Here is a 26,588-nt window from a genome sequence, read left to right as displayed (position 1 = left end):
CCCCCGCTACCGACCTCAGGGCCGCTGGTGACTTGCCAACGTGCTGCGTCGGTTCTGAGCCAATCGTGACGCTTAATGACGACACCCAGAAGTTACAGGCCGCCCTAGCACCACGGCGACACCTGACAGGTCACTGCGGGGAACCCTGGCTGAGGTTTCGTTAAAATGATCTCGGGGATTTTTGGTGACAGGTACCGTCGTGCCGCCCCTTCACCCACGGCGCCACCTGCTTTTGTTTGCGAATCTCTCCATCTCTTGCCGTCATTGGCCTCTCACCCCTGTCTACCTCCCCCCATATGCAGCAGCTCTCGGTGACTGCCTGGCATGGGGGCTGCCCAAACCCCAGCACATACCATCCACACCTCCCTGATTAAGCATCCCAGAACAGTGATCTTTTTGTGCCCTTTTCCTGATTTTTGCTCCTTGGTGACTTTTATCCCTCATTAGCTTTTAAAACTCCCCGGGCGCCATGCCTGGGGGTCGACTTCATATTCATTACCTGACCAAAGCAGCACAGCACTCTGTCGACACAGACAGAGGCCACAGAAAGAGCCACACAGACATTTCAATATTCTCGCTACTTAAAATAACAAAATTAATTAAACAGGCTTGCCACAGTGAGAGTCTTGACCTGCTCATTTGTCTGTTCTTTCTTATTGTCTTATTTACACACCGATTTTTGCTTTGCATGTGGAACAGGGCTGTAATGCACCATAATTCAAACTTCAACAACTTTACATTTTTAAGCATAAAAATATGAAAATTAAGGAGGGCTTAAATACATTTGAAAGCAACAAAATTGCACAATTACTTTTATTATTTTATAACTTTGACCTCAGTTTCTACCATTCTCCGGTTGCCAGGCGGCATAAAAGCACAGCACAACGACCAGCCATATCTCAGACATCCAAGTGTGAATACACCAGGGCCTTTCTGAATGGGAGATCTCTCTGGTTTATTCATCATATTTTTAGTGGATTTCTCGGAGGCCGCTTCTGCCGGTTCCAGCTGAGCCACTCGACGGCACTCGCTCAACACATCATCTCCTGCACATTTTATTTTATTTTTTATAGGACAGCGACGCAGCGTTGGTGCTGTTTATCGAATGCAAATGAAATGATGAACGCGCGAAAAGGCCATCGTCGCTCCCTGGAACATTTCCGCTAAGATATTACTTCGCAAATTGAAGAAGCACGCGGCTGCCAGTGTGAACACGGGCCTGGCTGCGCTTTGGGGAGATCGGTGTGCAGAGCTGTATTAACTCACCATCGATTCACAAAATTCCAAACGTGACATTGTCTGCCACTGGCATCTTTATTGCCACTCACACTATGTTTAAATTCTATTCTCTATTCTCTAAAAAAAAAAAAAAAAACAGAACCGAACTAAAAAGTCTGCGTTGTGTGTTTTAAATAAAATGCTGAACACAATTTCTCCAATACACAGCTGGAATCGACCAGACCCACTTGCGACAAATTCTTTAAAATAACATAAAGAAAAAAAGAGGCTTTGTCTCCATCTGGTGGCCAGTTTGGGTCATAGCATCACAGACCAAGTACACAGGATTGCCACGAACGACTTTGACGTGAAACGGTGAGGTAAGAACGGTAGACGGAGCCAGAACAAACACGGCTTACATTTTATTAGAAAAGGGGAAAAGAGCAAAATGCATTAAGCACAAGATAGTGTCACCCAAAGGCCTTCAAGGTGAGAGGCACAGCCTCTCAGAGTCCAAAAGCATAGAACTTTCCAAAGAAACGCAGACATTCTTCATCAAAGCAAAATACATTTGGCCCCATTGTGCAAACAGTTATTCATGATACGATTTTTTTTTAAATCCACAAATAATCTGATGGAATGTGACATCGTGGTTAAAAGGTGCATCGGGAATAGTTCTATCCCGTGTCCAAATCAAGCATCACACAAACATTTGGCATAATTTTATATCAGATACTTGTTCACTTCTGTCAAGCAAAATACAAAACAGACAATTTTACACAATTTATGTTATACTGAAAATTGTATATTGTCACATGAGATACAGCGATTCACTCAGATACCATTTAAATTAAAAAGTAACCGATAAGACACAAGCCCAGGGAGACAGACATTTACATTCTCCGAAAAACACGAGGAGCGACACTATGTGTGGGCGAGGAAAGGCCTAGAAATGGCCGTCCGGCAGAAGTCTTAAGTAGTGCCCTTGTTATATGCACAGCCCAAGGTGAGACCCCCAAGCAAAGACCATGACTCTGAATCAGGTCCGGCTACCGGACCCACAATCCCAGACAAAAACATCTTTGCACTCAGTGCCACTTAGTAAACATAAAATAAAGGCACGCGTGGAGTCAATGGACATCGTAACTGTACTACAAACCTCTGCCGAGAGACGCAGCCAGACACCACTGCGACCTGATCGTTTGTCTTGCAGTGAGGCTGTGAGCCAAGGCCCTGTCTGTGAGCTAGCGGCTCTCCCAGAGCAGGCAGGCAGGCAGGCAGCCAGGCAGATGCCTTCAGGGATGGTCTGGGGTTCCAGAGGCCACACCTCGCCTGGCGGCTTCCTCAGCCGTCACCTCCTATGCCGTGGGACAGTCACACCTAATTAAAATTACAGGCGAACCTCCGCCCTGAGATGAGGCACCCGTAATAAACAAATAATCCAATTAACAGTGTTGATGGCGGTGTCAAACACCACTGTACCCCGCAGGATTGTGTGCACTCGTGAGGTTCTTTACCAGGGTGGAGGACAGGGGTTCATATCACTGACACTGGACCCCGGACCCTGTTTGAGGGTCAGTCCCCTACATTTAGAGAATGGAAAATGCCAGTTGTCTCTTGTCAACATGGACCGGGAAGTGCATTCTTACTATAATCTAATGGCTATACTGATGTTACTGCTCACTACTAGCTGCAGACTTGCAGAAAGTCACATGGCACCAACAGAACTCCCCCTCATCGGCTTCCCCGCACCACTGCAGATAACCACCTACATGGTGTAGAACAGGTAAACCGAAAGGTTAAGCTGGTGAAGTGAGTGGAGAACCAAAAGTACGGGATAAACGTGGGGACTGGCACAAAACGCTTTCGTCGCGAGTCAGTGAGCAGGCGGTGGGCCAAAAAAAAAGTGTGTGTGTGTTTTACTTCAAAAGGGGGAGGGGGGGATCTTCCACAAGGGGCTTAGGGGAGCCTGAGCCGTTTTGTGTTTCAAACTCTGAAAATCCATTTTTTTCTTGTTCTGTTACAGCGTTCAGATCTACAGAGAAAAACAAGGAGGCTGAACACCCAGACAGCTGCTGGGCATACCTGCATACAGAGCTCTCTCGGCCTGAGCAGAGTGTTCAGGAGAGCATCAGTATGAAAAACACAGCAGAGCTTTTAAAAAAAATAATAAATAAAAAAAAAAAAAAAGGAACAAACCCAGCATTAGCTACACACACACACAGGCATGCAAGCCTGCTTATATCAAGAGAAAAGATAAGAAAACATACGACACCACTCCATGATGTCAAGGACAAAACGAATCAAAGAAGGCAAGAGTATAATGTCAAAACAGAGAATTTTAAGGCCATAAGATACTGTAAGGGCTGCCCTCTTCTAGAGCATTGGATGAATCGGCACATTTTCAACGCAGCAGCTTTGGCACAGGAAACAAACTCCAAAGCCCTCCACAGCTTGCAGCACCCGAAGAATCATGTAAGCTGCAGCAAAAAGTCACCACAACCTCCACACCCGACCCGGCGTGGCACGCATGTTAAAGTTGATTATAGAAAAAAAATTATCAGCGATTTGAAAAATCATTTTCGTCAGTTATGGGCCGGAAGATGGATGGAATCTCAAAATCCGGCGCGTGTGTTGAACAAGGAAACCAGGGAATGTGTTCGTGGCTTTCCAGTCTTCTGAGCAACTTCACTTTTTGATGGCGCAGATCATCTGAAAAGGAGATGAGAAAAAATGTGCTTTGAGTGTCGCAACTCCAACTTTGCAGACAGACAATGATTGAAGAATGAGGAAAGGAAATTAAAGGAATATCAGCGGACTCTCATGCCTTGTTTTGAGTTCTAGAAGTGGTTACTTATCTGACTCAGCAGCAGACATGATGTTTTTGGAGGTACAGAGAGAAATGGTGTGTGTGTGATTGGGGGGGGGGGGGGGACTATCACATGCAGGTCAAGGTATGTCATATGGGATAGTGCAAAGTCCTTCAAGCTCCAAAGCATCCAACAAATCACTCTACAGGGAGGTTAATCTACGACTAGGTGTTTAAGTACCGCTGGGAACCTTAAATGGAACCCCAGCTTTTCACACGGCAGCCTCACCTTCTCAGAGCTTTGGCCTCGTAAACCGTCATGTCCTCCTCATCACTCTCCAGGTGCGCCAGCTCCATGTTGTCATCATAATTCGAAAGAAGCCCATACTTCTTCCGGCGGGTTGAAGTTTTCTTCACCCTTAAGATGGCAGGGTACATACATTATAGGAGGAGGGAAGGGGAGACCCCAGGCATCAAGCTACTTCGTCGTCACTGTTGACAGAACAGGGGCCTGTACTGCGAAGCGGGGTTAAGCCAGTAACCCCGCTTCATAATACAGGCCCCAGGACAATTACCGTGTTAAGGGAGTGGGTAAATAAAACCAGTCTATGACTACGTATAGAAATAGCATGCAAAAACAGAACATCTAGTAAACCCATTATATGATAATGATATAACCATGTGATAAAACTGGTGAAAACATTAAATATCAATAAGTACCATTACATGGTAATTTGCTTTGTGAGAAGCATGACAAAATATTAATCTACAAAATGCAAACCCAGCACACGGGGAAGTCTTGTATGCGGGCTTGTCATCACTCACCCTGGACTCCAGGGGGGCTATTTCACAAAGCAGGATTTCTTGCTTAGCCGGATAATTTGTTGGATTTAAGGTAGTCTGAGCTAAATGGACTATGTCTTAGTCCAATTAAATGTAGTTCAGACTACCATAAATCTGTGAAGTTATCCTGCTTCGTGAAATACTCCACAGGGCTGTAAAGTGACTGTTTGAGGGTCAGGAGTTCTAAAGTTAAGAGCGGTACTCAATACCTTTAAAGTTAACGTTAAATAATTCGGATAAAACGGGAAGGTGAACAGGCACCCCCCCCCCCTTATAATCAGGCAGTGACACACGGAGCATCGCACTGCTTGCATTCAGACTCGGTGTTTGTCAGAAAGCCGAAGTTGAATATCGGAAATCGAAATTATTTAGTTACTAAACTAGTAGACTAGCTCCCCCCCAAAAAATAAATATTTATGACCCATAATTTTATATAAATAGATACCAACAACCAGAGCAAAACGCAAGAGAAACGGCAAGTTCCCAACTTCGCCGCTGTACCGCTAATGCGCCACCTCGGCCATTAGTTATGCTTTCTTGGGTATAATAAAAGGATCCAACGCCGAGGCCAGACGTTTAGCGAAGGGTTTCCACTCACCGAACCGCCCTCACGAGGAAGTAAAGCAGGCCGATAACCGTGATGCCTGTGACCACGTAGAGTGTCCGCTGTATCATCGAGCCGTTCACGCTGAAGCCCGCCGGAATGAAGCCTCTCCGGTCCGTGTTCGTGCTGTTCCGCTCCGCCCTCAGAGTATTGGTCACATTCGAGATGGTGTCGTTATCGATGGCGTCCGCATCGCTGAGCAGGATCCAGAACGTCCAAGCCGTCTGCGCGATAAGCAGGTATTTCGTCCGCCACATGGCTACAGGAAAGGCGGCGAACAGGACAGCGACGTGGAACGATGAGTAGGAATCAGCTTTCGAGGTGCGAGGCGACTCGCCGTAGCGGATGTTTGACGGAACAGCGCGAGACGCTTCCTACTTCCGGAAAGCGCGCCACTCTAAATTGTGACCGTGGGGAAACGATCAGATGACAGTCAGTATAAGCAAAATCGGAAGAACTCAGCGGATTTTGCACTTGTGGGTCATAGTCGTTTCGATGATCTTTGTCTTCCCATGTTGCTGTGCTTCTTTGTGCTGAGCTGGCTCTCAAAACCACGGTTGTATTCCAGCCAAAGAAGTAAATATGATTAAAGAAGCGTCTAATATAACTTGAACCAACCAGTCGGGCAAGTATGGAGTGGCAGCTTTGTGAAGACGACTTCATTTGGATAAAAACCAACTGTGCAAATAACATGAAATGAGAACGCTTATGCCTTCATGTAAATTAAATTTAATACGACAGGAGTGTAAACAAGCGACGATATCTGGTATAAAAATATCCGTCTTATTTTGAACCAGGCGTTTTCCCATTTAATATGCCAGAGTAAGGGTTTTCAACCAGAGACCAGCAAATGAAAATAGAGGGAAACACTACTGGAGTATGGTTTTTGAACATTTCGGTATATTTTTCAAATTTTACATAAAGTTTCTTCGCAGCCCCCGTTGAAAATACCAGTTGTAACATTAACAACCAGGGCCGTTGTAGGAGAGCAGCAAACTCCACAGGCTGCAGACTGGGTGGAGCTTCTTTCTGGTAAATCGACTTGCCAGAAAATGGAGGGACGGCTCGCCTACCATGCAGGTGTCAGCGGAAATGTCGGCTCTTCGCCGTAGTCATCAGTTTCGCGCATGCTCATTGCGGACCTCCGGTCACGTTTGACAGAAGCTTTATCTGAGGCGCAGTTTACTACAGTTTGTCTTGTATTTCACATTCGTGTTTTTATAATTGTAAATTTTAAAATGAAATACTACAGAACTATTTCTATTTAGATATATGATGCGACGATACATAAAACCCAACTACTGAGGCTTTTAAACATTTCAGGGCCCCAACTAGTTAGTCGTAAATTTGACATTATCATAGTGGGCAGTTTTAAAATCCCTTCGAGCTTTAAAAACCTTTAATGCTGTGTAGCAGATACTGTTGTCAGAATGACTTCCTTGCGCGTACAAAACACGCAAGATATGGCGTCCTCCCCCATTCCAAATCCCTGGTTTAGGAGTAGTCACTTGTAACCACAAAAAGCATCAGCTGAAAAGATAGATTAAGATTTCCCCCTCACTGCGTAAAGCTCTCGTTTAAGAGACTGGCGTTTTACAGGCCTCGTAGATGTCTGTCCCTGTCAGGCTTAGTGACGACATGGTGACCTATGACTGCAAATCAGATCGATACAAGCTTCCTCCATAGCATTATGTCATATTGCAAAAACAATTGTTCTGAGGTCAAAAGTCATTTAAACCTATAACAGAAAAGGGTTTGGTGGAGGGTTAGGGACCCCCGACAAAAGAAAATCTGAATTTTAAAAACTAGCCCACATCCAGCGACCCAGGTGTCGTCAGCCAGCACCGTACATCGATTATATACTTCGGCGCAGAGTTACTGGCGTGTGCAGCCGTGTTCCTGACGCTGCAAACTACATTTCTGGGGAGGTGCGCGCCGACTATATATGGTGTCAATCCTACGCTTAAGTGTAGAATCAGCTATGACTCTTACAAGATCAGGGTGAGAATAAACAAATGGAAAAGGGGGAAGCAGGAACTAGAAATGCCAAAAAAAATGTTAGAGGTCAGTTACACACAAAATATGGAAGGAAGAAAAGGACAAAAAGTGAAAGCGGGAATAAATGAGAGATTTATTGAAGGCACAAGATCCAGGAGTCATTTCAAAACAATGGATGGATGGGCAAGATTACAGAGAAATGCACATTTTGTTAGAAAATATGTTTTAATTTTTTTTTTCTTGTAATACAAACTCAACAGCTCCATTGTGGTCTGAAAAACCTTAGATGTAATCAAAATATACATTTGTGTTTTATAGATATAAAACCTGTATTGCTAACCAATCTGTGGTACAAAGGAAAAGGCCACCCTCCCCCATTCTTGGTTACAACCCATTCTTTCCCCTCACGGAAAATTAAGGGGCACCAGGAAGGGGGAAGGACTCGCAGCTTAGGATAATACATTTAAACAGGCTGTGATATGCTGTGTGCTAATCTGCATAAGGTTTGCAATGTCAACATTTCTGGTCATGCCTACGTGTCAACTGAGAAAATGGCCAAGAGCGAATCCTAGTCTTAATCCACATTTCAGCATTTTCTGTACAAATGTCACAGGATGAAAACACCATTTAAAGGCTGTCTTAGCCATTCAGATAAACCAAAGCATTACGGACACAATCCAAGTCCAGCATTGCAACCAACCAGCTGTCCGACATCCAGGCAGTGGTTGTATAGGTTGACTTGAAGTGGTATAACAGCAGTATATACAAACACTAAGCCTTGAACTAAAGATCCGATACCCAATATGTAGAAAAAGTAAACCAGAAGCAATTCAAATAAAGAAAAAAAATTAAGACTGCAGATTAAATCAGAGGGATGATGGGGTATAACACTTTGGTCCAAGAAAGGATGTCATTATTCTGAAATATCAGTTATTGCTGTGCACCAGATCCACGTGTTAAAGCAGTTTCCCCCAACCCTGATCTGCGGGGACCCACAGACAGTCCACAGTATGAGGACCGGGTTGGGAAACACTGCATTAAAAAGGGACTCGTTTGCAGTTTGTTGGGTAAATACAATGGAGAGAAAAAAATTAACTGATCCACTGAATTATAAAAAAGGAATGTGAAAATTAAGACTCTGGAAAGGGTCACAGTGACCATGGCATTCAAGCCGAATGCGATTACTAAGGCTTTACACTGTGGTATGCACCACTTGGTGTCTGGGGGCGTTTCACTATACCTGGCGTCTGCATTTAGATTGTAACATACAATACATAAGCATCTATAATAAAAAATAAAGAGTGAATATATGAGAGCAATGCTCTGCGTTAGCCAGGATTGGATAGGTACACCAGACATTAACATGAGGCACTTGTCCCATATATAAAAAAGGACTAGAGAGAAAACCTCATCCTGAACTACTGGGGGAAAAGAGTCAGCCACTGGAAACTGAAGGCCACAGAAGCTGAGGCCTTCAATGCGTGTTGAAATTATAGCCCTGTGCAAGTTTCCAATCCATCATTTGCAAATGCCCTTTAACCGAAACTTCAAAATGAATTATTGTAATCTTTAGGAATGTCTAAGAGGGGGCCATTATTCCCTATAACGTGGCCTTTAATTTTAAGACTGAGCTTCTGGGCTCTTAAGGCAAGCTGAAAATGGTTTATGCCCACTGGCTGACAGAGCGATTTGCAAAGGATATATTTGGTATTGAGCTGTAGTGTACCACTAAGTGATACAGAAACTGGTTGAGTACTATCACAGGCCATTAAAGACGAAAAAACCCAATGTAACTGACTTCTAAGCTACACCTTTAAGAAACACAAGACTTTAAACAAAAGGCAATGTAATAATGCAACCACTGACCTAACTATTACAAGCTACAGTATAGGAATGATAATTGATACTCAATATTGGATTTGTACAAAACTGATTGCATAAATTTAAAATGGAATGACTTTGTCCTACATCTATAAGATACAGTAAATACAATAAAGAATAAGACTGATGTACCCCAGTACAGAAGGGCTGAAATAAGGGGGCGGGGGGGGGGGGGAAGCGTGCCAGAGAAAGGAGGGGGACTGTAAGGGAGACAATTACAAAAAAAAAAATTGCTCTATTTCAAATTAAAATGGCTACCTCAAAATGGCTGCCATTCTCTTCAAAAGTGTAATCACAGAGCATGACACGAAATTCTCGTTTCCAATTAAACAGTATCGATTTAAGGGTTAGCCATGTGTCAAATTGTCAGATGTGACCTACACCCAAAAAAGTGGGCGTAGATCAGAATTGCACAGGAAAAATGGCACATTCCACAATGCCTGCACATTTAGCTACGGGAAGATGCCATGAGATAGGGACTATGAAGGCACAGAACCAGGAGGGGGCAGGATGCAGAAAGTAGTGGTACGATTCCCCGACAGCCGAAAAGGAAGAAAAAAAAAAAAAAGCTTGTCATCACGTGCAACCTGAGTTGAGTGTGGAGATTATAGGAGGAGATGGCTGGTGTAAACAACCTACTGATCTATACTTTGATCAGACCAATATGCACAAACATGGGACCAAATGAGCTTTTTCAATATAAAAAAGGGAAACTAAAACATGCTTAAAAGCTCAAATAAAATCTGGTATGCATTTTCTTCTATGCTCCATGATTCAAATTGGCATTGTATCGATACAGATCCATATAAATATCAAAGGAATGATGGAAGTGGGTCTTGTGAGGAATCCCTGGGCTCGAGAGACTGACTCCCACAAGGTCATACATTTGAACCCTAAAAAGTGACTGTTCATCCATCAGTATGTCAGGCTCCTCTTGATTATTCCTCCCGTTTCAGATGGTGGACTTTGAGAAGGACACCCTCAGGTGGTGATTCTCACCAAGGTCATGATTGTGGAACTCAATTAGCGACTGAATGGCCTCCTCTACAGATCCCATCTGGATCAGGGCCATTTTGCGATCTTTCCTAAAATGGTTTGAGAGAGAAAGGGTTAGGCCAAGGAAAAAAACAAACAAGTCTACATGAAACATGGAGGAGGGAGATCTTACTGGAAGAACTTGAAGGCTTTGACCAAGGCACCAGAACTTGAGAAGAGTATCTTGAGATCATCTTCAGTCACTGAAGGCCTAGGAAAAAAAAAAAAAAAGTTCTAAAGAGGCTCGTGTCAGGAAGAACACAAGCAAAAGGAGAACCTGAACTTACGGGATGTTGGAGAGGTGCAGGGTTGCAGAAGGTGGGAAGATATTCTGATAGTTTTTGGAGCCTGGCTTCTTGAAGCGATGAAGTGGTGAGTTACTGAAGTCCTTTGTGAGCCCTTGGTCCTCCTGACCTTCACGTGGAAGCTGCACATTCGTGTGCTTAGATAGCGTGACACGGATTGCCTTCCCGTGAAGCTTCTGTCCATTCAGGTGGCTCATAGCTGAGAGAACAAAAAAAAAAAGCAATTTTTAGTTCAACTCCACAGCCCTCCCCCCCTCCCCCCTCCCCCCTCCCCAGGATACTGAGAAAGGAAGTTTAAAGCAAGAACGTTGCTGCCCTCTAGATTGCCACACACAGGGGACCGAAGAAAGCTGTCCATCAACAGCCTAGGTCAGATAAAACATGAAAACCTTGGGATAGTTACCAAGTTGTGCCTGAGTTCCATCTGCCATCTGTACAAGGGCGTTCTCCTTCTTGTTGAACAGAATCTTCACTCTCATGACATCACCGTACACACCTTGACAATGTTGGATTGGGGTGGGGGAAGCAGAGTGAACAGTCAGAAACTGGCAGGCATTGTACCGCAAACAAATTTCAGCATTTCAGATAATGTAACATAGCCAAATAAACCACAAAACATCCCCACAGGATATGCTAGTACTAGCTGGTATATGCACAGCTCTTTCTATAAAAAGGTCTCTGAATCAAAGTACTAAACAGCACATTAAAACTGACGAGCGCCTAAACCTTTGCAATGGTCGATACAAGTACCCCATCCTGCTACAGCCATAAGTTAATAGCTGAATGCTAAGGAAGACGAGCCAATTACATTACATCTTAACGTATAGACTTGAGCACTGCAATACTTAAAGGAGGGGGGGGAAGCACACCCGTCTTAAGACATGAACATATTCCCTTCCACACAGGTCTGCTTGCTTACAGAAAGGGAAACTGATTACAGCCAAATTCAACTGTAAATGCATTCTAAGATTTGCCTAGTATTTAAAAACCTACAATAAGCATGCAAAACATGCAGATTTACAGTATGACTAAAGTATAATAAACTAACGGCAAATTAATGATGAGGCAAAAAGTTACAGCATCTTATGGGAGAAAATGCATCATTTTTGTATAAAATTTGGGAACAGCAGCGATTAACCCATAAAGGGTTGGCTACCCTCTACAGAAACCTTTAACAAATGACATTCGACAGATTGGTAAATGCTGCAGCTTTTTGCCCAATTGTGGTTGTAAAAAACACGCAACACAAAAACCCAAAGCAGCACTCATAAGGTTTTAAAAATGAACTGTAACAAACAAGTAATAAAAAAGATGCTAATGATAACATACCGAAAAGAATAAAGAGGCATTGGGGCGTAACTCTCTTTATAAGACAGCAGAAGAAGGCAGCGGAGGGAGGAAGGGACAGGAAAAGATCGGAGGCAGGAGAGTGCAGGTTCAACATATCATCCACAGCGAGGCAGTTCCACGGGGAATGGCCAAGAGCGGCGGTCGGATCATGAAGACGGTTAATATTTTGGAGTAGAAGGTTCAGGGTTTGGGGTTTGGGCATCCAGGGAGGTGGGAGGGGCAGTGTGTATATTTAACAGTTTGTTGTCGCAGTATTCCAGAGTTGTTGGACAATTGTACACAGAAAAGCACATGGGAGGGCAAATAAATGGGCGTGCAGTCAGTCGGCAAAAAGAATCCAGGTCAAGGTACAAAACACAAAAACAAAAAAGGGGGAGGGAAAGGGGGAATGGGGAGGGAGAGAAACAAGGAGGAGGTAAAAAAACAAGGTCAGTATACAAAGAAATGTAGTGTTCCATCCTGTAGAGTTTCTGCTTCTAAATGGTTTAAATGATAATGGCTTTTAAACCTTGAACACTACTGAGGAAGGGGAAAGGGGGAGACCAAAATAAACTTAAACATGATGACAGATGCTGAGACAATATGTACTTGTACAACTGTTAGTACTATAATTAGATCAGTGTGACTCACTTCACTACTTTAGCACCGCAGAACATATATGATAATGGGAGATTAAGAATTGCATTTGGATTCCAGTATACAAGACAGACGAGTGCTGAGTGCCAGGTGTATTGGATGCAAAAAGAGAACAAGCATTAAAAAAACCAAAATCAATCTTTGGGACAAAACACAAGCTGGGGCTATGAAGGACACCTAAAAGGTAAGACGGACTAGGCAGTGTCTGTCCGTCTTTAAGGACGGACCCAGACCAGAGGGCGTGGCTCCAATTGGTTTGGCTTAGATTTTTATTTTTTTTTAATCCTTTACCACAGTGGAAAGGAAATGCTAACGTGTAGTCAACTTGCAGTGGATTGTTCCACTTTTCGAATGGGAGGTATTAAAAAGAAAAAAATGCCGCATGAACAAAACGTACAGTGTTACAAAAAAAGGTGGCACATTCGAATTCTCCAAATGCAATTTTCATTAACTTCTGTGACTTGTCACGTGATGTAGCCCTAAGTGCATGTTGAAATCCTCAGCTTAAAATTTGGTGGAACCGTGCCTCAAGGAATTGGAAAAAAAGAACGGTACAATAAGAGAACAGGGAGCAAAGACAAAAATTAAGGGGAAAAAATGCCACAAAAGCTTGGTTTTAAAAAAAAGATTGAGGAACTGCAACTGGAGGAAGGGGGTGAGGAGACACTAATACTTCAACATAAACCACAGCGATGGCAGGCGGGTCCAATCGCAGGGATCTTCCTGCCTACACCTAACTCCACTGTGTGCACCTACAGCTGTTAATCTATTCAACATACACCAAGCCCACTTCTAGTGAAGTCTACCACCCATTCAATGCTGACCTACACAAGCTAAAACATGTAGCAGGCTCTCTAATCCCACATTGAAAATGGAGGATTAGTACTGACCTCAGGGTTGAGGTTGCTGACAAGTAGGACACAGTGGCCAGCAGTGAGACCCGAGAAGCCGAGGCGACCAGCAGCTGCAGCTGCTGCTGCTGCGGCCCCAGGGATGGCCAGCGAGGCCAGGGCGCTGGGAACACCGGGCACCGATAGACCTGGGGGACACGGATCAAAAATCGGGGCTTTCAGGGTCAGAGGGAGGGGCAGCACTAAAAGCCAGCGTGACGTCATAGAGGAACACCAGCCTGACCTGTCGCCTGCTGAATAGCAAAGGCAGGAGGAAAGCCATGAGCTCCTGTGTAGGGGTTTGCAGAGATTATGCCTGGAGCACCTGTAAGACGGAGCACGGTGTCAGGAACGGCAGAAGGAGCACAGTGAGCACAGCTGCGAGCAGAGAGACGTGGCACAGGGCTCACCGAAGGCAGCGGCCATGGCCTGGTGCTCGATGGAGGGCTGGCTGTCTCCAGAGGGCAGGTCGGGCCGCGTGTAGTCCCGGCTCTTGTCGTTGTTGTATTTCACGTTAAGGCTGGTCAGTTTCGAAAAATTGATGCGCAGGGTGCAACAGGCATTGTATATGTTCTGCCCGTCGAGAGACTGAGTGCAAACAACGGGTTAAAATGAGTCTCGACTTAGTCGAGAATTCCAGTGGATAAAATACAGAGAGATGAAAGGAGAGGGCACTACTCACCATTTTAGCATGTTGAGCAAGCAGGCCATCTGAATATTGGAGCAGGGCTTGGAACTGGTTGTTTTTGGTAAATGTGATTATCTTCAACACCGTCCCAAATTTGGAAAAAATCTGAAAACAATCAAGATGTAGTAAGACTGCACCAGCCTGCTTAACTGCTTCCTGTTCGTACAGAAGCAAGGAGGAGCAGTGCTTCAGACCCCCGCGCCCAGAACAAGGGCTCCCCCTGGTGCTAAAAATCAGGCAGCCTATTGTAGATTACACCCTTTTATTACACAGTGAAACTGACAAACAGCAGCATCACATTTACAAAGAAGCCCTCAAGAAATATGGAAATTTCAGCCTCTATTTGCGAGCTGCATGTTCCTTTTAGAGCAGTTCTGATCAAGAACACCAGGACCAGTGATATCTAACCAGTTAGCTACCACACTCATTTCTCCAAAGCAATCGTTTGTTTTTTGATCAGTGGCAGAGAGGGGAGATAAAGGACATTCTCTGTCCTCTTGCACACAAATCCCAGATGCTTAAAGTGTTAATTGTTTTATACAAGTGTTAGACTTCTTCCAATGTCTTAAAATTCCAGTAAGAGTTTTCCTACGGTAATCGCATGCTCAACGAACCAGGAAGGACGAGCGGCTGACAGCAGGCAGCGAGACCGACGGAGCCGTACCTGATGCAACACATCCAGTGTGACCGGGTAGAAGAGATTCTCCACGATGATGCGCAGGACAGGGCTGGGGCTCCCCATGGCAGAGGCATCCACACTGGCCATGGTCATGTTCCCCGTCTGGACGGCATTTACCGCCTGGAGCGCAGCCTGTGCCCTCTGAAGAGAGAGGCGGGACCAGCACTTTATGAACAGCTAAAGAGGCATGTTTACTGTAAAGGACCAGACTGAGTAAAGCAAGAGAACAAGGACACCCATTTACACAGTGCTGTTAATGGCAATTGTTCAGCTTGGTTTGAGTACATCATGGCACAGACAACGTGTCCAACAGGTGGTGACAATCTGTCTCACACTGAAGAAAAAATAAATTCACCACACTATGTGAATTCAATGGGCACCTCTGCCAAACAAACACACTGCACGTGTACAACAAGGTTATGGGCAGGTTTACAAGTCCTAAAGTACAGGCCTGACAAACCTCTCATGTGAGGGTGGGTAATGCAGGAGGGAAAAGGTTATGGTGGGAAAATGGGAGCCTTTTTTACAGTGCTAATATATAGGGAATAATCGAACACACACAGGCATACAATTACTATGCTAAAGTGGAACACAGAGGGCTGATATGCTAATGTGTGGCATCCATTACAGGCTTTAGATGGCTTGCCAAACAGCATCCAAAAATATTTCTACTTGCGTGAGACGAGCACAAATTCACCCGCAACTGGTAAACACCGGGGTTTTCCTAGCCGAATGAGTTGAAGCTGAAAAATCCCTATGAAACCAGGATTTTTTTGACAATGAACAGCCAGCAGTCAAATTGGTTTCTGAACTTTAAAAAGAGTAGCTCACATCAGGTACCATCGAGGCATTTTAAACACCTGTGGCACCCTGTCAAACACAAAAGTAACCTCAGATACCATGTGGTATATTATTGGTCGGTTGATCAGGCTCACCACTTGATTGGGCGAATTGTCCGTCTTGAGCTCCTTGTGGTTTGAGTACTGCATGAATATGGGGTGGTTCCTGATGACTGGTGTGACAGAGGAGTAGTAGGTGACCATTGTCTGTGCCGCTTCTTCTGTGTTCATTTCAATGAAGGCCTAGGGAGAGACGGCAGGGTTACACCACACCACAGTAAGCAGTGGCATAGGCACAATGACATGATGCACTCCTGCAAATACCTGGTTCTTCCCTTTGAGCATGAGCAGGTTGGTTACTTTGCCAAACGGCAGCCCCAGGGATATCACTTCAGCCTCGTTGATGTCATTGGGCAGCTTCCGCACGTGTATGACGCGTGACGGAATGCCAGGGCTGCGGATGTCACCTTTGAATTTTTTGCTGTCGTTGCCATTAGCTGAAAACACAAAAACGGCATCAATTACTCAGCACTCAACACCCACTGATAATCACACAAGACCAGGAAGGTGATGCACTGACCTGCTCCAGACGAATTGCTCATGATATAGGGTCCGTTAGAGACGCAAGAGGAAAAGAGTTCGTCAGATCCTCTCTGTAAATGACAGGAAATGAATGCCACCATGACCATCAGATCATAAAATGACAGTGAAAGGGATCAGAAATTCAAACAGGAAGTTTTCAGAAAGCAATTTATTGCTGAAGCAGTTCTACCAAGAAAACCACACTACCATAGACATTTACCAAAACTGAAAAGCACAATGATGCACTGCAGCTGTGCCAGTTCAACCAACAAAGTTTGACTTTGCTGAACCATATCATCATCTGAAATAATACAAGCTAATCCTGTGTTGTATGCAAGCCAGATGGGCGAGTGACGTGTCCGGGTCACTATTTATTAAACCTTTACCACATAGCAAGCTTAAGATTGTATGAAAACTAAAAATTTAACACACTGAAATACAGTATTGACATTTATGCATCTCAAAGTCCAAAAATGTCTGATGCCGCAACTATCTGAAATAAGCCGAAAAATACTATTAAAACTGCTAGTTAAGTTAGGCATAATTGTGTTTGAAAAGTTGCTAAACACTGGTTTTAAGCCTATTAAAATATTTACTGGAGATATCAGGTGGCACAAATGAGAAGCTTTAAAATTTTAAAACCTGGACATTAAAGACAACCTTTATGGTGCAGTGAAAAAACGTCAGATCCGACTGACAGAGACTTCCATTTTAATCTAATATGCACAGTTTCCATATCAGGTGGTACAATCCAAGGAAAAACAACAATTGCAATATGGTGAAACTTTAGAATTGCATGTGTAAACATTGAGATAAAGCACGAATGTGTGCAGATGCTCAAATAGACGTTTAATAAGAACCATGTAATGTCAGGGGATTCAAAGCACTTCTAATCATAAATGCAAAAACAAATAGGAATTAATGGTTTGACTTTTTTACAATTTGGGAAAAAATTGCTCCTGAGTTTTTGGTTTGCAAAAGCCTATTGCCATTCACCCAAATGCAATCATAAATGTGAACATGCTTTCAGGCAAATTTAGAGGGGCCAAGTGAGTTCAGCTGTTTAGTATTCGACGAGAAAATATTTCAAATGACTGAACAGTAGCTAAAATATGATCTGCTAAGGATATACCATCTATACAAATGTGCAAAAATCTCAGAATGTATAATGCACCAAGCAAGCAGACAACAAATGGCAAATGACAAGCACATTTTACCCCCTTTAATGGGGGGGGGAGGAGTTCTGGGTCACAAAAGCTGCAAGAATGGATGGGAGGAAAGGACCTGATTTGCAAGTCATCCACACCTCCCCCATCCTCCTACCAAAGACTGAAAAAACAAACCCAATTTCCCTCTGAGAAAAATCTGAACATCTAAAGGGCCAGTGCAAGGAATGCGGAAAAGGGGTGGAGTAAAACTAGAATCCAAAAAGTTAAGTTTTGTTGCGTAAATGCTTAAACATACGGTGCTGAAAAGTTTATTCAAGACAGGCGGCCTGCTTTCGTGAGGTAAGCACAGGCACTGAAAAGGAGAAGGCCCACAACAGAGCTCTTTCATTAACATTCCAGAGTTTAGAAACCTACCCAAACCAAACACTCAAGGTTAGCCCAACGCAGCACAATGTTTACACGCACTCCAGGATGACTCAGACATGCGCACACGGCTACTTCCTAGTACTTCAACACGTACAGGTCATACACACCTCGCATTGTTTTAATATCTCCAGCGACAGCTTTAGGCTAAATCACTCTTCCACTCTTGGATGGCAACTAGCTGGTTGCCTTCAGCTGTTAGTTACCATTAGCCTGACTGACACGATTTGGTCCTGTTTTCACAGAAACATTTAGCAGGTACCACGGCCAACATCAACCCTTCATAACTTAAGCCTAGTTCATGCTTCACTTTGCTGCGTATTGTTACAGCCCACACAGTCATGTGCTCGGACTTGGGTGCATACTATATTTGTCGGTTGGCACTGGACAGCAGTACCATTCTGGCTAAGAGGGCAGGCATATTGCAACAAACAGGCTAGCAGTACAGTTAAATTAGTAAATGTATTAACCATTTGAAAACTTGTGCCTGGGCAGTATTACAGTAATATGGTAGAGCTCCATATTTGGAAATCTTAGATAAAATTAATTCACTGAGGGGGTAAACAAAAAAAGGATTCTAGAATGACAGAATAGCACTACTGGACGATATGAAAAATTAGACACTACCTTTTTTTACAGAAAAGCAACCAATGAGATCAAATAAACCAATTACATACAAAATGTTCATTGTATATGCAACATTTTTGTAGTGCAGGACAGAATACGTCCTTCTACTCCCTCAGTAACAAACATCAACTACTCTCTCTGCCACCTAGTGGAAACAGCCAGTTTCCTTGCACACCGATATGCAAAATGTCCGCCTGACACCAACATTTGGGGTGCATGCGAAAAATCTGGACGAACCTGACGACGAAAATTAAATGACTGGGCCCAGAGTAATGGCACACGGAAAGGTGAAGTATGACTCGGCCTTTAAAGTCACTGCCCCTCTGGACACATCAAATTCTTATTTCACTAAAGCAGGCAAACTATAAACAGACTCGAGTCATTATGAAGCTTACTGAACAAAGTCATTTCCTGAAAGATTTAAGTTACCATTTGGGGACAAACAGTGAAAGAGGATTAGATGTAGGTGTAACTATGGAATAAAGTACTCACAAGGTACTGGTGTGAGAAGAATGCACAGGGGATCTTGTATTACAAGCACAAATGGTAGGCGTGTCACCAAAATGAACAGTGGCAATCCCTCAAAGATACCAAGTCCAAGTGTAGATGATCCAGGGAAGCTAATAACTGGAACAGCCTTATTGGTGAACTGTCCTTGAGTAATCCAGGGAAGCAGCTAGTTGCCCCAGTGGAGTGACACAAATGAATGGTGGACAGCAAGCTTACAGGTCCAGAGCAAATGGTACAGTGTAGATAGTGTATAGTTCTGTTTGTGCTAACAGAGCTTTGGAACAAAAACAGACAAATCTTTAATCCCTCCCATAGAAACTACAAACCTCCACTCCATTCTTCTTGCCAGTATAAGGCCTTACGGTTAAAATCAGAATATAAAGGGATATGGTCCAATGGAAAGGTGAGTGCCTCCAGGTTCATGGACAAGCACATTTCACCAAGAGATTGGGGGGGGGGGGGGGGTACAACCCTTGGTGGCCCTAGGTGATTCAGTATTTACGTGTGGTGTCACGTTACATGACGTGCCTTGGAATGACTTCAAGAGGGGAAGCCGAGAAGACTATTGTGCATTTCTAATATGAAGCCAATGTCAACTATTCTTAAAAAGAAACGAATGACTCACTTGTAGATCTTTTCCCAACTCACTCATTCCACCACCATCATTCAGGTTGAGCTACTAGATAGTTCATATCCAGGTTATAGTTCAAGCAGCAAAATCATAGACTTTGCATTTGATGAAGATGATTTAGCGTCGACTTACAAGCTATGTTTTGTATGGCATAAAATTGAGACCAGATCATAGGAGTGTAAACATTTAACATATTCCTCCCTTTAACAAGCACATTCCTGTAGATTTGCCGAGGGTCCTAATTCCTGGCCTGGTGTCTCAGTTTTACGCAGAACAATGCCATTTGAAGAAAGGCAGCTGCCCAGATTCTTTCCCTGATAGCAGAGGGTCATTCAGCCGCAGAAAATGTCTTACCATCACACACACACACCCAATAGGGCTCTTAGCAATTCTCAAATGTCTGCTGGGGAGCACATCGTCTCACTTAGGTACGGACAGCAATACAAAACAATGCATTTCAGGAAAACTGCTACCACGGCCACCTGGAATCACGTTCACCATGGAAACCCTAGCCCAAGGCTGCAGGAGCACTCAACCACACCCGCCATTATAAACACAGTCCTGGCAAACGTTAAGCAGCGCGCGCACACACTCAAGATCTGCAGAACTGGTCAGACCAGTTACTTGTGATCGTTAGGGTAAATGAGAGCATATTCTGTGGCAAACGCCACAATCCAAAGCGGAAAAACTGCATTACAGCACATAACTAATTTATGAAGCACAAGCACAAACAAATGATATGGATTCTACTTTGTAACCCAGCAAAAGCCAAGACAAAAGCTTCAACACAAAAATTGAATTCTCATGTTTCTCGAATGTTCAACAAAAGCCAATTATAAGCCTAATTACATCTGGGACATGTAATGCTTTAAGGCAACAGGGAGAACCACAACCTTTCAGTTAAGACAAAATGCTGAACTAGTATCACCACCACCACCACAAATTCATGTGGCACAAAGAGTACATGTTAAATACAACCAATCAGACCGGAGGGGGCACACACCCTGGCCTTACTCTTTAGAATTCAGAAGGGGGCTGAAATCTGCATACAATGAATAGACCTTCTTTACACATTACCACCCAATGTTTTTCTGAAGGCTACCAACTCGCACACAAGAAGGAAATGCATGATTTGCATTTAACGCCCAACCCATCCATTTATACTGGGATGTAGACGACTTTGTATAACGTGGTAATTCAGAGCATTTGGGAAGGACTTCCTGAACCCAAACAAACGTGTGCAGCAATGAGCATTTGCAGAACTACAGTACAAAACCCCATTGAAAACAAGAGGAAGAAGAATCCACTTACGCTTACAGCACACAGCTTATAATGGGACAAAAGTTACAAAGAAATGCAACATTGAACAAATACAGGGCAAAAATAAAAAATACAGGCATTCCAACTAGCTGTCAAGCAGCCTATCACTGATAGCTAATGATTTACACTAACTCATCCACACAAAGGCCCTCCCTCTCTCCAGATCCACGTCAGGGCTTCTTCCAAAGCATTCTGAAGGTCAGCCTGGGCTGCTACATGAAACCAACACTTATCTCTGCCAAAGACAACTGTGGAATGTGAGAACTAAAGGCATTCAAAGACCAAAACTCCTGCCCCAAAGTCCTCAGAATGCTCTGGAGCTTAAAGCAGTAGTTACTATGGCAGAGAGCTACAGTTGGCATTTTGCCCCGTCCTCATGCAAAACAAACATGATGATTACGATCCACAACTAAGGATGCAGGTTACACAAGTTCATACCGACATCTTAAATGTTTTAGTATATGAGACAAACCAAGATCTGGAAATGTCCTGGGAACGAAAACCCCGAGAGAGACATACGAATAGCTCAGGAAAACCTAAGAGCCATGGAGAAAGGAATGTACCAACAGCATTCTTGGCACACAGCCAGGCCAGCAAGTAATTAGTTTCCAAAGCAACAGTCATGTTCTTAGTCCAAGATTTAGGCAGAAGCAGCTTGGGGGGGGGGGGGGGGGGGGGGGAATAATGTGACGCCACAAATGACCTACTTTATTTGATAAGGGAAACTTAAAGGCATAGTGCTACGTTCAAAACTGCCAACAATGCCAGGTAAACAGGCTCATGGCATACATAACCCATTACCAATGGATTACCCAGATACCCTAATCTGGGCAGCGGATTATATAGCAACTAAGACACCGATCCATGAAATGGCATAAAATCATTGAAATACAACAACCCCACCTGAACACCAAGCATTAAGATCATGGAATTACACTAAATGACCCACAGAACATCCCTGAAGACACTAGAAAAGCATATGAACAGTACGCCCCAATATGGAAATGTTTTCGTGGTTAGTATTAAGAAATCCTTACAATCCTGTGGATTTACGTTAACACCGGGAGTAAGACTGTCACATCAGAGATGATCTTCAAATAAACTGGCGCTGGTAAGCCATCTACACTGATAACCCATAAATCATCTGCATTAGCATCACAGCTAGTAGGTCTAATGAGTTTAGGTACACAATCCACTTTAAGGCTGGTGAGCCATCTAAGTGTTTAATAGTCACCACTAGCGGGGTAACACAGCCAATAAGAACAGCACACAGAGGATGTACATCAAGGAGTACGAGTACCAATGCTTCACAACTCATTAACCCCCCCAATTAAAACTATAGAAATCAAGATTAACAAAATTATTTTTAAAAAAGTTACTGTTCCTGCTTCCTAAATGCTGTCGTTTTCTAGATGAAATCATATTTGAACAGCAACTACCTTTGATCAAAGTGCTAGAACAAACCAGGTGGACAGGTCAATGCCATTGGTACACACCATGAAATACAATACTGCAGTGCAAGACGGTTCCCAGCCAGTACCCTCAAATTGGTGCAGGGGCTAGCTACTACAAATACACCACCAGCAGGCACTGATACACTTCCGAGGGATGAAGACTTAGCAGAGAAACCACTGGCCTGCTTAATGTCACATGTTACTTGGGTTAGTGGTGGATCGATGGGGAACTTTTGGCTGATACCGAACAATCATTTGTCCAAAACCCAATAACTGGACAACCTCAGAGCTCCATAAATCTGTAGGGAAACTGACATCACAAACGTTACTTCCTGAGATCCTGTGAACGTGTGTAGCAACCACACTAATGAGGGCAGTAAGACAGTAAAGTAGCGTCAACTGGGGAGACTGCAGTGATGCAAGAGGCGAACAAGGTGACAGAATCCCTCTTCCTCCACTACAGAAAATGGCCGATCACTCAATGCAATCGTCTCCACTAGGTGAGCGGGTCTTTAGCACATGCACTGTCTCCTTCGAATATTGGCTAACTGACCAAGACTAACACATAGGAATGACATCAATGTCAATTTTAAATGAACACGCGATACCATTTCACACCAGTATCAGCCCATCAGTAACTGGGCGCAATAATGAATAAAAACCTGCCGATCTATAGAACAGAAGACATGCCATGATTTAAATAAAACAATACTTGCGCTACTTGGTCTTTGAATCGATAAACATACAATTCCAGGGCAGAAGACAGCAGGGAAAAAAAAAAAGTGGTGCCTACCTTTGTACCAACCGTAATATCGTGGACACTGCTGTGAAGAGAAGAAAGGAATGTTAGAAAGCAGTAGAGATGAGAATTTAAAAATCATAAACTATATTTAAAGGTTAAAGAGGGTCATTGTCTGATAAGGGTGGAAAATAAAATGGATAACAGGTAAGGTGGGGACAGCTGGTGAGAGTGTTATGTAAAAACAAAACTAATAAAAAGTTCAAGTACAACTTGTTTCAAGGCGAGGGGACTATTGGGAAAACCAGGTAAAAACTTCAAATTCGGCAGCCAAAACAGGCTGAAGGATTAAGTAGCCCTTATGTTTACGTTCGAGACAAAAGTTAGAGGGACAGGAGTACACAACTTCTTGCTGACAAGGAGTCCTTCCATAACACAGGATTCCCCATTTAAGTTGGCAGAATCTGCAACCTTAACAGCACCACATAAACACACCTGGCCAGTGGGAAAACACCTGAATGACTGCCATCCCTACAATTAAGGAGGTTCAACATGGCACTTTGTGCCAACCACCATTGTCACGACATAAAATTTTTTTTTTAAAAAACCTAGTACATCTTGTAAACTGACCACAAGGTCAGATTAATACATCTGCAACTATGAAAAGTATTATTTATATATATATATATATATATATATATATATATATATATATATATATATATATATATATATATATAAATAAAAAAATCACAATGGAGCAAGTAAAACCAGAACAACTTCTTGGGGGGGAGGGGAGAAACCTGAAAGATGGCAGTCACATGTTTTTCCCCCCCTTTCTTCCCTGGGAGGGCAAAGTACACAGCAATTCCTTCTCTTTCCTTTCCCACAGCCCTGATCTACTCCTGGAAATATGAGCAGCGTCTCAGTGCGCTTCCCTGCCCTACACTCATTGCAGATTAAGCTCGTATCCACATCCTGTTTCTCGTGGATCTCAGCAAAAAAAAAAAAAAAAAAGCCAGTCCTTTGGTTTCATAAATTGCCCAGAAGCAGGAGAAGATCACCACTATTTACAGTCCTGGCACTGCAGTTGAGCATAAAAGGAGGTCCAAAGACAACGTCATAGAACATGATGAGGGCACCTGGCTACAATTCTGGGAAGGATCAAAAGGTCAGCATCACAGCAACAACCCCCAATAAAGTTACAGAATCAATTCTGAAACACAGGAAACTGGTGGGGTGGGGGGTTAAGAGGTTTTGTAAAAATAAACGCTTATGTTTGGTTACTTCATGAAGCTCGAGGTCTCCACATTCTGCACAAATATTCACCACTTCTTGACATATTCCCACAAATAAGTCTCAACATGGGTAAGCATAGCAACTGTAGTGAGGCAAAAGCAGCACCACGATTTAATCTACAGCCACGGGTGTCAAGCGATAAATACTACTAGGATTATCACGGTGTCAGCGATGAAAGTCACTGTTCACTTCAACAAGCCGGGATTGAGTTTAGGAGACTCAAAACAAGGAATTACTGGTAGATCCTCCAATACCCGTAATCCTACGAAGGGGTATAATGGCAGTCAAAAGCAGAACGAGGACAGACTGCTTTGTTTCCTGCGAAAACGACTCCTGACCGAAAGCTTAGGAATGCCGGAAGAGACGCCGATTAACTAGTAACCCACACCCAACTAAACAAGCGAGTGGTTCTAAAAAAGCAAACTGGTCAGCAACTAACCACGCTCTCTCGATCTGAAACATCACAGCTTAATAAGAAAAAACACTTACTCAAGTTCAGTGGTGTAGCTGGATCCCAGAGGATACAAATCAGTCTCTAAACGGCTATTGGAAACAAGGAGGTGAGTTCCGTGTAAAAGTGCATGACAAAGTGAAAATCCTTGCAGCAGATCAACACATCAACTCTATCAATAATGGCAGCAGTGCTTTACTTAACAGCTCAACCAAGCATTTACACGCTTCCTTGACATATTGCCACAAAATAAAAGATCTGAAACCAGTGCGACACTTACATCCATGCCAGGGTACCCTACATAAAGGTAATCGCATCGCCAACGAAACGCGGCCCTCCATGTACCTTAAGTTGACTGACACTTTGAAATGTCCACCCCTAATGGGTGAAAGCACGGCTAACCTTAACCAAGTCACCCACGCGTTACCTGTAACCGAAGGCTGCGCTCTTCCCGATCGCCCGGTGATCCGGACTAGACGGGGCGGCTACCGAGGTACGTATCGAGTTACAACTCCGCGTAAAAAAAACGCGGATATATATATGTATATATATATATAAATAAATAAACCACCTTAACCAGATGGACATCAATAAAAGATAAAGCAAAGACTGAAAAAGGTTACCAACTACTAAGTTAATATCCGACACGGAAGTCAGAACCTCTTTATTCACCATTTACACGAATTAGCAAAGAGAAAATTGTAATACCATGAGCTGGCTATTCACATTTTACATATATGAAGTCGTAAAACCGCTGAAATCCCTTCTAATTCAAGTAACTAGCCTACTAATTAGCTAAATCCGGACGCAGTACCTCCATGCGTTAGCGAGGAGCAGCTAGTTATCGAGGTAACCGCAGAGTAAGGAAACCAAAGTTTGAAAAAACAGCTACAGGTGGTCGCGCTCCCCTAAACCTCCGCCGAATCAGCACATACACAGCTACCGTACATGAAGCCTTAAAATAAAGTAATAAAACCTAACTAACTAGTTACTACCCATCGTTAGGCCAGCGGAACGCACTTAGCTAAAATGTTTCTAACTCCAAGTTTCCATCGCAACGTAGTTAGCGCGGTAGCGACCTACTGACGGCTGCCTAATACTCTCGGTAAAGAAAAAAAGAAACTCGTTACATTTATTAACAAGTGATTTTCTAGCGTGATTACGACTAACTCGGTTATCGCTTCAAACATGATTAATTTCCTCATAATTTCTTACCCGTCCATTGCACAATACAGAACTACAGGTCAGAGCAGCGGGACAACAGCTTGGCTGACTTTTCTTATACCCCTACAAAATGGCGGAATACGCCAAGTCGCTCTCTGATTAGCCCGACGACTGGGGGGAAACCAAAAAGGGGCGGGAGCTCAGTGTCGGAGAACACAGCCGGTTGGACAAGATGGCGTCCACTCGCAAAACCACGTCGGAAAAGTTTGCGTGAATCTTCATTGGCCACAATGGCCGTCGGTCATTACTTCTGCTTCTCGGTTTAAGGCGCCGATTGGACCATGCGCTATTCAATCGACTCTGGGACGGTCCTTCTGTATAAGTTTTACTGCCAAAATTTCAAGAGAAAGAACGTGACTAGCAATTAAAAAATGTAAGAAATGG

General features: G+C 43.6%; 2 protein-coding genes across 2 annotated transcripts; both read right to left on the bottom strand.

Annotated features, from left to right (window-relative positions):
• Nucleotides 1-1,627: 1,627 nt before the first annotated feature.
• fam174c (family with sequence similarity 174 member C) lies at nt 1,628-5,921 on the bottom strand. Its single transcript, XM_048975795.1, has 3 exons — nt 5,469-5,921; nt 4,317-4,445; nt 1,628-3,930 (listed from the first exon to the last, which is right to left on the bottom strand). Exons 1-3 carry the CDS (start codon nt 5,729-5,731, stop codon nt 3,927-3,929), a joined length of 396 nt encoding a protein of 131 aa, XP_048831752.1. The 5' UTR covers nt 5,732-5,921; the 3' UTR covers nt 1,628-3,926.
• Nucleotides 5,922-7,581: 1,660 nt separating this feature from the next.
• Nucleotides 7,582-26,338, bottom strand: ptbp1b (polypyrimidine tract binding protein 1b). Its single transcript, XM_048975767.1, has 16 exons — nt 26,196-26,338; nt 25,019-25,072; nt 23,285-23,315; nt 16,356-16,428; nt 16,100-16,272; nt 15,872-16,018; nt 14,922-15,077; nt 14,252-14,362; nt 13,980-14,157; nt 13,814-13,894; nt 13,570-13,718; nt 12,023-12,056; nt 11,097-11,189; nt 10,676-10,892; nt 10,522-10,599; nt 7,582-10,438 (listed from the first exon to the last, which is right to left on the bottom strand). The coding sequence occupies exons 1-16, from the start codon at nt 26,201-26,203 to the stop codon at nt 10,306-10,308; spliced, it is 1,716 nt and encodes a 571-aa protein (XP_048831724.1). The 5' UTR covers nt 26,204-26,338; the 3' UTR covers nt 7,582-10,305.
• Between the last annotated feature and the right edge of the window lie 250 nt (nt 26,339-26,588).

Source organism: Brienomyrus brachyistius, chromosome 15, assembly GCF_023856365.1.
Source record: "Brienomyrus brachyistius isolate T26 chromosome 15, BBRACH_0.4, whole genome shotgun sequence".
Classification (NCBI taxonomy): Eukaryota; Metazoa; Chordata; class Actinopteri; order Osteoglossiformes; family Mormyridae; genus Brienomyrus; species Brienomyrus brachyistius.
This window is presented reverse-complemented; position numbering and strand designations above follow the sequence as displayed.

What these genes read in the sequence shown, in the direction of transcription:
- fam174c (XM_048975795.1), bottom strand. Translation starts at nt 5,731, where the DNA reads ATGTGGCGGACGAAATACCTGCTTATCGCGCAGACGGCTTGGACGTTC. An exon ending in TTCCTCGTGAGGGCGGTTCG is followed by an intron (nt 4,446 to 5,468) that starts GTGAGTGGAAAC and finishes TGCCATCTTAAG; the next exon opens with GGTGAAGAAAACTTCAACCC.
- ptbp1b (XM_048975767.1), bottom strand. An exon ending in ATGCCTCTTTATTCTTTTCG is followed by an intron (nt 11,190 to 12,022) that starts GTATGTTATCAT and finishes AACATTGTCAAG; the next exon opens with GTGTGTACGGTGATGTCATG. An exon ending in TGGAACTCAGGCACAACTTG is followed by an intron (nt 10,893 to 11,096) that starts GTAACTATCCCA and finishes TTGTTCTCTCAG; the next exon opens with CTATGAGCCACCTGAATGGA.